At 37.0% G+C, this 13882-nt stretch overlaps 1 protein-coding gene across 6 annotated transcripts in view; it reads left to right on the top strand.

Moving 5' to 3' along the window:
* Positions 1-13882, top strand: part of EPHA7 (EPH receptor A7) — a 166791-nt gene that overhangs the window by 135348 nt on the left and 17561 nt on the right. For 4 of the 6 annotated variants that reach the window (XM_038134122.1, XM_038134118.1, XM_038134123.1 and 1 more), the window contains exons 10-15: positions 723-848; positions 4945-5130; positions 5690-5751; positions 6782-6991; positions 8050-8199; positions 12646-12839. In XM_038134122.1, the coding sequence (XP_037990050.1) occupies positions 723-848; positions 4945-5130; positions 5690-5751; positions 6782-6991; positions 8050-8199; positions 12646-12839 (928 nt within the window). The remainder of the gene's footprint in view (positions 1-722; positions 849-4944; positions 5131-5689; positions 5752-6781; positions 6992-8049; positions 8200-12645; positions 12840-13882) is intronic. The other 2 variants (XM_038134119.1, XM_038134121.1) reach the window with 1 other exon arrangement.

Genomic DNA, 13882 nt, shown 5'->3' with positions numbered 1-13882 from the left:
GAGCTGTACTAAGAGTGGAGAAAAAATGAACAAAAAACAAGTTGTTGCATATTATTCACTTAGGTGCTTGAGAGGGGAGATAATTGTGCCACAGAGGCCACTTTGCCTTCCTGTGCCTCTACAAGTTGGCTGCAGGTGTTTCTCATGTTCGTATTATAGTGCAAGAAATACACCTAAGGTTGTAATTTCTGAGTGCTGTGAATGGTTTGACTATTGCCACAGTCTACAAACAATGTTATATTCAGTAGATTAAGCAAACTCAAGGAGGTGGAGGAGCCTTTCAAATCCCACTAGAGGAGAGAAGTAACATAAAGAAATGCTGTTTACACATCCTGGGTGAGGACAAGATGTCCTTACACGGAAAAGAAACTTTCACCTCCTCTGCTGGTGTTATACCCTTTCCCCGCTTTGTTTTTACTCCCACTCAACCCTTGCATTTTATACCATTAAGCACTATTTAATATTTATTATTTCTTTCAGTTCAAGAGGAGATGCAGATGTTTATGTTAGTCATTTTTTAGAGATGGGATTGTTTATACTCGTGTCAGCATGCTTGCAGATGATGCCTAAAACTAAGGTTGCCTCTCAGAGTGGCTCTGGCTCAGGCGGCATGAAAACAGGTTCACTCTTCCAAGGAGCACTCTGCATAATGAAATTCCTGGGCTGACTGCACAATAAGTGCTTTTGCTTCATCACAGTCATGCTTTCTTACATCATTACAGTTAAATTTCCAGGCACCAAAACCTACATTGACCCTGAAACCTACGAGGACCCAAATAGAGCTGTCCATCAATTCGCCAAGGAGCTAGATGCCTCTTGTATTAAAATTGAGCGTGTGATTGGCGCAGGTAAGGCTGCCGTGGCTTCCTGATTCAACCGTTCCATTTAGCCGGGATCGAAACTCATTCATCATAATGACAGGCAAATAATTATACCTCAGGTATAGAAGAACTTTTTGAATTTGCCAGAGTGGTTAAGAGCAATGAGGCCACACTTGCTTCTAAAATGTAAAACAAACAGGGGAAAAGCCCAACTACAACTAAAAAAACCCAAATAAATGAGTAAATTAAAAGTCTTGCTTGACATTGAAAGCTTATGGGTTTTTAATCAAGTATCTGCTGTTAAAATTGGACCTGGGGGGAGTGGGCCAGTTGTGCTGCCTATTATTTGCTGTCAGAGTAAAGGCGTTAGGCATTTGTGCAAATTCTGCTGGCTTGCCTTTTGCAAGGGGGCTTTTTGACCTCTGTAGCTTTGTTCATGTGAGTAAGGAAAACTGGCTGCAGCACAAAATCTTAAATAGAGAGTGGGAAGGTCTTGTTTCTGTATAACAAAATCTTCCCTAAGGCTGTTTTTTCTTCTACCATTTTTCTTTTTGATATTTTATGAATATAAAAAGTTATTGTTTAACTTCTTATGACTGATTGTAATTGCACCAGCACTACATTTCTTTTTTTTTTCTCTTGAACTGTCTACCACCTACTTAAGCCATGGTGTTCATGCTCTAAAAAGGCAGTTTCATTTGTTTGCATTAATAAGATACGTGACATTTTTATTGCACTACTCCATGTAGTGAAATTAAGTTTCCATGAGTAAGAAAAATATCAAATACTTTGGATTCCTGGAGGAAATGTTCTTTTGCTTTCCTTTTGTTTTATATGAGTATTAGTAGAATTCTTTTAAAATCACCTGTAGTTTGGTACTGTAAATTACATGTTGCAGTATTATTTAAAAACAGAAGAAAAAATCTCTAGAATAAGTTGTTTTACCTGTAAAAAAATCTTTACACTTAGAATTCACAACGCCTTCTAAAAGTAACTTCAGTCATGTTGAATCATGTCTTAATCAAGGAGTAGTACCATTGAAATTAACCAGACTGCTCAGCAAATTATTCCTTCAATGAGTAAGAGCATAAGAATCCAGCCCTTGCTAACTAGTAATTTTTGTGATGCCAGAATGGCAGCATCTCTTCTAATAGGTACACAATATGCAAGATTAGCATAGAAAATTTGATGAGCTTTATCTTTTGCTTTGAGTTAAAAAGCTACCAGCATAGCAACAGTTCAGAGCACAAAGATATATTCAGTTGGATTTTGCTAATGCCTTCTGAGAAAAATGCTGAAAACACTTGAGCTGCAGAGTATACAGTTTAAAATGCATTTTCACTGTTATGACAAATTCCAGAGTGTTAATTTTCTTGACTGCAGATGAATTTATTCTTGATTTTAATGGGTATAATTGATAGCAACAACAACCAATGTGTGTCAGTAGTCATTCTGAAGAAAGTTAATTAGGAGTGCAGTGGTAAAAGCATATTGTGTGTCATGTTTAGCTATGGCTTTAACCTGTTGATGTAAATAGCAAACAGGAGTGAAATGAAATGCAGTCCAGGAACAACAGAAGCAAACAGACCCAAAGCAGCAGTTGAAACTCATACATCAAAGAAGAATATGGAATTTCTGCTAATGACAGCACCAGAAAAGCCACTTAGCAATCTCAATATGCATCAGCAATGCTGGCCACATCAACTATTGAGTAGCGCCACGTTTCTCAGACACAAACAGGGTGCAAGTATGCTTGTACTTAATTTGCATGAGGGATGTGTGCTTTCCTCGCCAACACTTTCATTACCATCCCACTGTGGCCACCTGTCAGATACAGAATATGGTGTCCACTATGTTAAGTTGTTCATACCACACATCTTTGTTTTAGCCTCTGCTTTGTTGACATGCTGAGCTAGTGGCTGTGCAGCTGTGCAGTATTCCCTCTCTTCTTGTCATACTTTCCAGTTTATTTTTGGGCATAGTTTCAGCAGAATGTACTATTTTATTGGGAATAAAAGTAGTTCATTGGCTAGCATCCTGGCCTGAAATGCATAATGTACAGGTTGAAGTTTCTGGTTTGCCCAAGTGTGTGTGATCTGCCTTTGGAAATCAATCAAAATCAGATCACAGAGAGCTGAAAAGGAGTTAAGCCTTAGTGTCTCCTGTGCCAAGTATCCTAATTACCTGGCTCTGAAATATCACAGACACACAGACACACTCCTATACTCACGTCTTGTTTTCGGCATGGAATGAAACAATTTTGGAAAGTACTACTAGAGAAAATTGTTATCCTTTAGGAAGTTCTTGTGGCTAGAAGCTGTGAGTGAGGTGAGTGGTGAATTCATTAATAGTCATCCATGTTGCTAATGAAGTGCAGGAGGGAGGTTAAGGCACCAAGCTAGGGGCATGAGCAGCTAGTTGTTGTGTATGTAACAGCTGTACCTTGTGGCATTCTTGGCTCAGTGCCCAAGGATGGTTGAGGATAATATGCAGGCAGGAACACTTGTGTGGTCAATTAGCTTAGGTACAGCACAAGGTATATGGAATTAATGTGAGCTAGCCTTGGTTCAGCTAGCATAGAATGTAAGGGACAGGAATTTGATTCTGTATGCAGTCATCTCCTATCAGGGTCGTGAAAAGAGCCATACTGAGTGGAAGTTTGCTCAAACTAGTCAGTTAAAAATGGTCAAAGGCGTGGTCAAAGTTCTACCCTTCTGGATGAACTGTGAAGCCAAGACCCAGGTACTGCTTTTTTATTTCCCAAAGCTCGATTTGGAGCTGATAGGAGAACAGAAGTGTTCAAATACTGATGGTGTCCTAAACAAGATTTTTTGCAGCCCATCCATTAAAACACCTCAACGTCTATCTCTTCAGGCATTCAGCCCAACTTCGTGCATAGTTCTCTCCACTGACAGCCAGATACCTTGCCAGTGTGTATGTCCACTTCAGTCCTGATCTCACAAGGTTTCTCACAAAAGGATTCTCTAATCAAACTCTCTGTGTAGGTCTTGTCTAGTTCAGTCATTTTTTTCAGCACTCATTCTAAAACATGTAGATGTAGGTGTGTCTGCATACTTGTGATACGTAACAGCTTAATGTTAAGACACTCCACAGGTATGCAGGAGAGAAATTTCTGACTTGATTTGATTTGGGGGAGGGACTTGGAACCATGTCTCTCAAACTCCAGATGAGTTTGTGAAGTACCAAATTATTAAATATTTTTGTGGTTAATCTTTTATTTAGTAACATCTGTTACTACCCTCTTCTTCTATGTATACAAGGAGATTTTTCTTCCTATCTGCAGAATTGAAGATCTCACTTTTGCTCTCTGCTGACACAGCTGTGAGGCAAGGGACAATTCTTAAATCTTTGATAATCTCGTTAATAGTGAGGTAGATATATTGCCATTCAGCTCCATATCTCACATGCTTCCATCCTCTTTTCTGTCTGATGGAGTCAAATTACTTCTCTTCCAGATTTGGTTTTTGGGCCTTTTTTTTTTGTGTTCTTGCTGGCTGTTTGGTCTTTTATCACAGGCTTCTTCAAGTTCCAATTGTCTGTTAGTTTAGAACCTTTTACTATCTCACAGTATTTGCTTGTGTTTGTTTAATGTAACAAAACTGTTATAAGTCACACCTTTCATTTCATAATCTGTAAAGTAAATAATGCTGCTTGAAGGTAATAATGTAGTGCTTCATTTAACACCATAAGGATGCTAAATTAAAAGCAGCTCTGCAAGACCTGCCTTTTGAAAGAAAAAAGCCCATTAAAACCAAAGATAGCAAGAGCAGAATGACATTTTTTACTTAGGAATGGTATTACTATTTCAATAATAGTTTTCTCTTATGAAAGCCACTTCATTTTTTTATTCTCTGTTTTTGAAAAAATGCAAGAAATTATTAAAAAATCTCCTAAAATATTCAAATAATAGTCCTGTCAGTTGGCTTAACTGAAATGTTTATTCCATAGGGGTCAGCAATTCATTTAAGGGGCATGCTGAAGTAATCCATTTCCAATATAAACACATTAAATTTAAACACACACTTAGGTGGCTATTTGAATCAAGTCCTAAAAAAAAATACTGGTATTCAGAGTAATTCAGCATTGATCTACTTCATTTTAGGAGAGTTTGGTGAAGTGTGCAGTGGGCGTCTAAAGCTTCCTGGCAAGAGAGATGTTGCAGTAGCCATAAAAACTCTGAAAGTTGGCTACACTGAAAAGCAGAGGAGAGATTTTCTGTGTGAAGCAAGCATCATGGGACAGTTTGATCATCCCAACGTGGTTCACCTAGAAGGAGTCGTTACCAGGGGTAAGCATCAGCTTGGTCTGTCAGTCAAATAACAACATGATGGCAGAAATTAGTCTGCCTTATTCATGGTCAAAGATTCAAATTATAAACAGACTGCACACTCCTAATGGATTTTCTCCTGATGCGTAACTAACTAAAACAATACTTACTTTATGCTGCAACCTGAGGAAAAAAATTTAGATGCACACATGATTAAAAGATGAAGTACTTTGAAACATATTATTTTTCTAGTTTCATTTAGCCTCAAAGACCGTGCAGAGAGATAAGGTTTCTCATGTCCTTTCATATAATCTGAAGTGTCATTATTCCAGAGTCCTGTTCACACAGCAGGAGTTAGGAGAACAAACTGACTTTTTGATTTGTATGGTTCGGTTTTATGAATCATGGCCACTTTCCATGCAGATATTTAAGAAATTAGAGCTCTGTAACAGTGCTGGAGGGCTCAGAAATGTTCAGTGTCTGAATGATTCAGTCCTTCAAAGGAATAGCATGTGTTTTATCAAAAAAAGGCACTCCATTTGTTTTACTGTTCTCAAATATCTGTCTTCTTTTCTTTCAGGGAAACCAGTCATGATTGTAATAGAATACATGGAGAATGGGGCCTTAGATGCATTTCTTAGGGTGAGTACCAAAATGAAAACCTATATAAACATATTTAAAGTGACATATATTGTATATTGACACTTTAAAAAATAAGTCTTATACCTGTGCATATAGAGGCATGCATGCATATATAATTAAATATAATTAAAATATTAATTATATTATATTATATTTAATATATTTGAATAAGTATAATTAAAATGGTTTTCAGGTAGAAATGGAGTTTTGATAAATACTAGCAGGTTCTCTATGTTGTTTCAGCAAAACCAGATCAGAAATGAGAAGATCAGACAGCATCATGTGGGGACATTCTGGAATTTATGTGGTTTAGAGTGGCATAGACAATGGTGGGTTTTATTATAGCCACCAGTTGAAGTCAAAACTGCTCATACCTGAAGTCCAATCTTCACCCTTTTGGGAGCAGAATTTTACTGTGTCAGCATGGTTGAAATCAGCCTAAAAGAATCCCTAAATGAATTATGAGGCTGTTTAAGAGGTGAACAAAGAAAATATAAATGTGAATTCAGAAAAATTAAGGGGTTTTTAAGTGTGTTCTGAACTCGCCAGTTCTGACTCCTTGCGAGGTATGCATGTCAGGGTGAGATGATTTGTAAACACTCTATAGAGAACAGATTTTATTTTTTTAAATAAACTCCAAGCTATGAATGAAAATTATCAGTAGCTAGGGTTACAAAAATGAGGTAGTTCTTATTTTCTTGATACAAATAATTATTCTGAGAGATGAAGAGCATAGAAGCAAGCTATAAGAACATTAGGAAATCTTCATTAGATAATCTGTCCTGGAAGTGACTTGCCACAAGTTAGTGAGAAATATACAGTGGTTAGCAAGTTTTGTTACTATCAGTACGTTAATTACTCACACATTTCTTAACTGGATGCACTGCTTTATCTCTGAAGGAAGTGTGTTTGAGGTGAGTTTCTTTGCCACAGAAGGAGTAAATAACCGGAAAGCTGAAGTCATAAAACTGATCTTTATTTCTCTTCTCAGCTATACTAACAAGAATTGCTGCTCCTTTCTTCCCTCCAGAAACATGATGGGCAATTTACTGTCATTCAGCTAGTGGGAATGTTGCGAGGAATTGCTGCTGGAATGAGATATTTGGCTGATATGGGATATGTACACAGGGATCTCGCAGCACGCAATATTCTTGTCAACAGCAACCTTGTTTGTAAAGTATCAGACTTTGGCCTTTCCAGAGTTATAGAAGATGATCCAGAGGCTGTCTACACTACAACCGTAAGATAAATCAATGGGTTTTGATAGTTTTGAGATATGGTTATTTAGAAGTGTCTCTTCTGGAGAGTATAGATAAGACAAATACATTAATTGATGGGGGGTTTTAACCAGTCAAATGGAAGAGTCTCTGCAGAAATCTGTCTCTAATTAGGAGATAATATTTTTGTAAGAACATAATTTTTTATTTGACAAAGTTCTAAACATTTTGTACGGTATCTTCTTTATTCCATTTCTCATGATTTTCTGATTGAACAAATAAGTTTTACCCACAAAAATTTTAAACATCTAATTTACTATGAGTCAATTAAAATATTTGTAGGCTGTTACAATTTTTCAGGCTAGATTTTATCTCACCAAAGGGAGAGACTAGCTGGAGGCTAGTCTGTGACAAAGCTCAACTCCTGTATTTTCCCTTGCTTTTGGGTGGGACGCTTTTCTTAAATATGCATTCATCAGGCACACTATGCTCTTTATTCTTTTGTTGAGCCAGCTCCACTTTCCCACCCATGGGGCCTCCCTGTACCTATTTTCCCATGCTGAGGGAAGGAGGGGCCCCTGGAATCTGCTCCGACAGGCACAGGGATCCAGGAAACCACACCGGTGCTCACGGCTGTCACTCCTGCCATTGGGCTCTAAGTGGGATCCTGGTTTAAAAATGTCAGACCAAGATTTCGGAGGAGCCGTGTGACAAGTCAGTTGGATTTATACGCACAGGTTGGGATTCCCCTCACCTAGCTTCAGCCAGCCAGGAGTTAAATGGCTAGTGTAAATCAGACATCTAAGCAGCCCTTTAAAATCAGTGAAGGGGTAATCACTTCCATAGAAATTCATTCAAGGTAGCTAATACAAGTATCTAAGTATCTATGTTCTGAGTGTTTTAAGATACTAAGTTTCCTTAGACACCTGTGAAAATTCTGCAATCGGTCCCCCATCGCTGATCATGTATGTGCTGCTCTTGATGTTGATGGAAATAATTATAAATGCATTCTATGGAAGATGATATGAAAATTCTGTGGGTGAAAAAGAGAAATTTCTTCTTTTTTTTTTTTTGTTCATAGGGTGGAAAAATTCCAGTGAGATGGACAGCTCCAGAGGCCATTCAGTACCGCAAATTTACATCAGCCAGTGATGTGTGGAGTTACGGAATAGTTATGTGGGAAGTAATGTCTTATGGAGAACGGCCTTACTGGGACATGTCAAATCAAGATGTAGGTTTGTCTGTTCATGAGCGTGTGTGTGTGTTAGTAAAACCAAAATTAAGTCTTGTAAACACATACATATGTATTTCACTATAAATGCATAAAATGTTGGTCTAGAAATAAGACTTACCAAAGTACTGTGTGGTTGCCAAAAAATGAAAGAGTTACAGAGCTTTCACTTTTTACCAAATTCAAAGTCTTTTTTTTTGCCACATGGATATTGTAGGTTTCTGTCCTAAGTATCAATTAAAACTGGAACATCAAAAATAGTAATATAGGGTCTTCACTTTACTATGCTTAAGCATGGAAAGAATTAATTTTTTTCCAATAAAAAATAATTCTGAGGTTTTTGACCTTAGAGCAATGATTAATCATTTGAAAAAGTTGCTAAAAATGTGAGTGGCAGTTAATGACCTACTTTGGCTTTTTCAAGTTAATTATGCTGATTTAAAAGTACCCTTGTTTGCATAAAATATGATCCAGAGCAACAGGTCAGCAGTAATAGAACAGATGGGTGTTAATCTTGACTTCTGACAGGAGTATCTATTAATATAGAAATTACACAGGAAAAAGCCATACAGGTGTGAAAGATGTCAGAAAGAGTCTCATTTAAAGTTCTTCAGGTTGGAGCTTGAGTGGTTTTTTTAATTGTTATTTTAATTTTTGATTGAATGATCAACATCAAAGATGGAAAAAAAAAGATAAAAGTGTAGATGATGAGTCAGTTTGGCACAGTGCAAAGTTGTTAATATTTGACAGGTCTCAGTGTCAAAGATTTCATGGACTGTCAAAATATGGGCAAACAAGTCCTTGGGGCAGAGAAAGAGAAATATTTACATTCCCCAGACACCCAGTAGAGTTTCATTTCTTTTGACACCTTCCTTCTGTACTAGATTCAAACATAAAAGAAGTCTGACAGGAATATAAGATGCCTCAAAGGCAAACCTTACCTATCTTTCAGGGAACAATAAGGAAGAACTTTTAAATAGAGGAGAAATTTGGATATCTTTATGCTTCTTGTTAGATTTTGAAAAGCATTCTGTTGAAAACTTCATGTAAAACACATGACTGAGCCTCTTTTAAAAACAGCTAATTGCTACTTCTTACAGTTTTATCCCTTTTTAGCATCTTTCATTATAATCGTCAACAGCACATAGTTAAAAGATGCATCAATTGCTTGGTAAAATAATTCCAAATATTCTTGTATGTTATGATCTTCAGCCATGTTCCTTCATACCATATACACATCTTACCAATCCCTAGATAATCTATGATGCAAATATTTAGAATCACCTAATGATTTGTTCTTTATTCTCCTTCAAAGTCATCAGTTGGAGTATTTATTGGTAATGAAAAATTCTAAATGTGTTCTTCTAATTTTGCACTCAGTTTTTATATTTATGTGTATCATTTTGCCTAAAAGTGGATGTGGGTGTAGTCATAGAGCAGACCAGATCTCCTAAATAGTAGGCCTCCCTGACTTTGGATCTTTAGATAGCATTTCTTTAATCCTGCCCTTCCTCCTTTAAGACATTGATTTAGACAGATGGAGGATACATATTTCCACTGTGAACTCTTTTCAAGCAAAGCCCTCCTTTTTGCAATGATCTGGGGCTAGGGTGCACCAAAAGAACACTCATCCTACAAAGTCCCTGCAGAGGCACAGCAGGCTGAGCACAGATGATAGACAGAGGGCCCAACTTCCCAGAGCAGTGGGCTCACCTCAGCGTAATCCTTGATAGTGGCAGTAGCCCTCAAACCCCTATTCCCCTCTTAGACTGCTGATGTTCTTGTTCCCATTTTGTTTCTAACCTCAGTGTGGATTAGTTCTTCAGGGAAGGGCAACACTATACTTCTAGATTTCTTACCATTATTATAATCATTAATTTGTATTACTATTGTATGACCATAGTCAGAGTTACAAAATCACATTGTCCAGTTACCTATATTTAATACTTCTTTGTTGGCATCTAGTAGATAAAGTAACCAGACCCGGTCCTCTTCTATCCTGTTTTGCATCCTCAGTCTGCTTATGGTAACAGCATAGTCTTAGCAATATTCCCTTTTACTCTTTTTGCAGCAAAAGCAGAATTTCAAAAACAAATTGTGGGAAGTGTAGATAATATAAATCAATTCTATTAGTGAGAACTCCAGCTGTTTTCTTTTTGTAGATTTGCTTATTTAAAAAAAAAAATTCCTGCATCTATTTCATTTTCTTTGAGTACTGATGTTTTGAACCACACCTCTTCCTTTCTTAGCAGAGCGGACACTTGTACTTTACTTATCAATATTTTAGAATATTTTTTCAGTGTTTTGGATATTCACAGCAATTCTATGCATCTCTAGCTGACTCATTATTTCATATTTCCCAGTCTCACCCTTCTTGCTGAGAATACACATCAGAGAAGCTGATTCTGAAGTAATACCTTTCAAAAACACCAGCATCATCATCTTGATTCCCCATTCTCTTCAGGTTTATCTGCAGTTCGTAGTGAATGGGGAAAACTTCTGTTCTGATCCCTTCATTCATGTTTTCACTCTCTCTTACATTCTTAGATGGAGTCTTATGTAGATAGTTTGCCAGTTCTAAGGGTATTAGATATTTTGATGGTTGCACTGTGGTTGCTGGCACCTACTTTTTAATTTCTCATTGGTGATCTCTGTCTTCTGACCTCTTAAGCAACTACTTCATTTATAGTAAATCACACATAGCATGCTCAAAGTGTTTAATACCTTTTGCCATTTAGAGGGTCAGAAATTCCTGCATTACTTTTCACAGCACAGCAATTGTCCTGTACACACTGTAGATTATTTTCCACTTTCATTCCACTACTACTTCTAAGCATAAGGAGCTGTTCTTTTTTTTTTTCTCTTAATATAGCTCTAAAGGATCTTACATTTTACTTTTAATGGGTTTTTTTCGCTATATAGCTCTATTTTTCCAATTTCCCTGCTCTTCTACAGAAAACCTCTCTCCACACCCTCCCTGGCAGACAACTTCAATGCTTGTAAAAGGTCACTGCACTCAGTCTTCAAGGTGTGAATGTTTCTGCAGGAATTGAATATTTCTCAGTCATTTTTGAGCTGTAGGACAGTACTGTCATTCTAAATGTTCAGAGAGAAAACTGAGGCCTAGGGAGATTAGGCAACTTCTCTGAGGTCAGAAGGACATTCTGTGACACAAAACTGCAGTCAGTGCCTTACCACTGGCCTATACCTTCTCTTTTCACAAAATTTCTTTTATGCAAAAGGTTTTGATACAAAACCTGGCTGGATTTCAGCCAGCTTTTTAAAGGTCACTCTGTATTGTCTACAGTTCTGTCTACTTTGCAGTCCACTACTTCTGCATTTTTTCACACAACCTTCAGAATATTTTCTTTCTGAGATTATTATTTTTACTAAAACCTAGATATTCACCAACTTTGTTTATCATACCAGATCTGCATCCCAGAACTACATCTAGAACAGCTTCTGATCTTGCTTTCTATACAAAATGAGGGAGAAGACAGTCCTATGCACTCCCCTTCAGGAGCAAGCACCCTTCCTTAGCAATTCTAATGCTGCTGTGTCAGTCAATGTCAGTATACTTGAAATCCCCCATGAACAGTGTTTTAGCCCATTTTCACTAGCTTTTCTTATCTGCCTTGCTTCCTGATGTGCTTTTTTATTCTGCCCTCAAGGTTTACAGCAGTTTGCTGTGATTTTACTTTATCCATTTTTATTTTTTACTTAAGTCCAAATGGACTTGGCTAAGGAAGTCAACGGGTGGGTGTAATTCTTGGTTCAGACATTTATGCTGTCCTTTGATCATATCATCATCTAGCAGCATCTCTTATTAAATCTAACTTTCTGTGATGTATTAAAATAGCATTTACCCAGGTCTTTCTCTCTCACATGACACAGTTCTGCTGCTTTATCATTAATATAACACGGCTAGACATAGAATACAACTTTTTTCCTTAGCAATTTCTATCTGCTAAACATTTTTCTTGGATCCTTTTATAATACCTTCAGGCTTCTTGTATTTTATATGTGCATGCACAGATATCCATCCATTTAAAAGTCAGTTGCTTCTACCACACACTCTTTCATAAAAACCTTAGGGCTAGTAATAATGCTTTCTGAAATAACTCAATTTATCAATCTATCTGCTCCCTCAGTGAATTTAATTGTTGTTCCCTGCTACTCACTTGTCTAGGTAATATAGCTATGTTCTGCACATATAAAACAATATGCTTAATAAGCCCAAAGATAAAGCTGGGCAAATTATTTGAAAACCTGAAGGTTAATGTCAAAACAACAGACTCACATTTTTACTACACCAATGGCAAATTTTAGTTTATTGATTATTTTATTGTATTTTATTTTATTTTTCCTTAGATATTTGAACTGGGTAGCAATACATATTCTTTAAATTACTGTTGATGAAAAATGATTAACTATTTTGGCTACTAGGTTATAAAAGCAATTGAAGAAGGCTATCGTTTGCCAGCACCCATGGATTGCCCAGCAGGACTGCACCAACTGATGCTGGATTGTTGGCAGAAGGAACGCGGTGAAAGGCCAAAGTTTGAGCAGATAGTTGGCATTCTGGACAAAATGATTAGAAATCCAAACAGCTTGAAAACCCCCCTGGGAACCTGTAGCAGGTAAGAAAAGCTTTAGTGTGTGTTCTTATGACGGTGCACATGGCTGGGCTCTGGATGTTCTGCTTGGTGGCTGGTTCCAGTTCAGACTTATTTCATCTGTCTTTCAGTTCTTCCTTCTTTCTGTTCCCTGTTCTTCTCTTCTCTCATTTGCCCTTCTTTTTTACCATGCTAAACAAAACCAAAAAAAGACTTTCTTAAAAAAAAAAAAAACAAAAACAAAACAACCAAAATAAAGTAAATATCGCAGAACTAACACATTTCTCAGTAAACTGCTGCCTGCTCATCTTTCTGCACTCTCACCACTAGTCTATATTTTCCTTGTTTCTTAAAATCATAAAGTCTGGAGGGCAAGGATCATTGCCTACTGTATGTTTATATGATGCATCCCTTGCCCTAGGAACTGCTGCAGTAGAAATAGTAATTAACAATACTCATGCTTGGCCAATGTACCTTGACATGCTACACTGTAGATTTTTATCTTTCATTTTCTGGCTTTAACTCTTTTCAGTGATTGCATCTCATTGTATTTCATGATGTAGTTTTTAATGGCTTCTTCATAAATTTCAGGTGAATTATTTAATCATGGTAATCTTTTGATCTGTTAGCTAGACCACTGTACTAGGGAATCAACTGGCCTGTGTTCTGCTCCTGATTCTTCTACTGACTGATTTTCTGTGTGACCTTAAGACTTTGTGTCTCTGCTCTTCCTTTGTCTTTGTTTTGTCCCATCCAATTGAAAAATGGGAGTAGCTACTACTATATTTTCTAAGATGCATAAAAGAATAGCATCTTTATTTTACTCAGCAACATAGAGACAGCTGCTGTCATGCTAGGTAATAAGGTTGATTTTCTATTGGTAACAGTAGTCCATTAGGCTGATTTTGCTCACTCTGACCTTTCATCTTTTGTGTGAATAAGCTTAGGAAGTACATATTGTGAGCTACAGAGCAGTCAAGACTTATTCACAGAATAATCTAAACTGTGTATAAAGGCCTATTACTTTCTACTCTCGACATTTTTAATACCCAAAACTTATTTGACTC

Source organism: Motacilla alba, chromosome 3, assembly GCF_015832195.1.
Source record: "Motacilla alba alba isolate MOTALB_02 chromosome 3, Motacilla_alba_V1.0_pri, whole genome shotgun sequence".
Lineage (NCBI taxonomy): Eukaryota > Metazoa > Chordata > Aves > Passeriformes > Motacillidae > Motacilla > Motacilla alba.
This window is presented reverse-complemented; position numbering and strand designations above follow the sequence as displayed.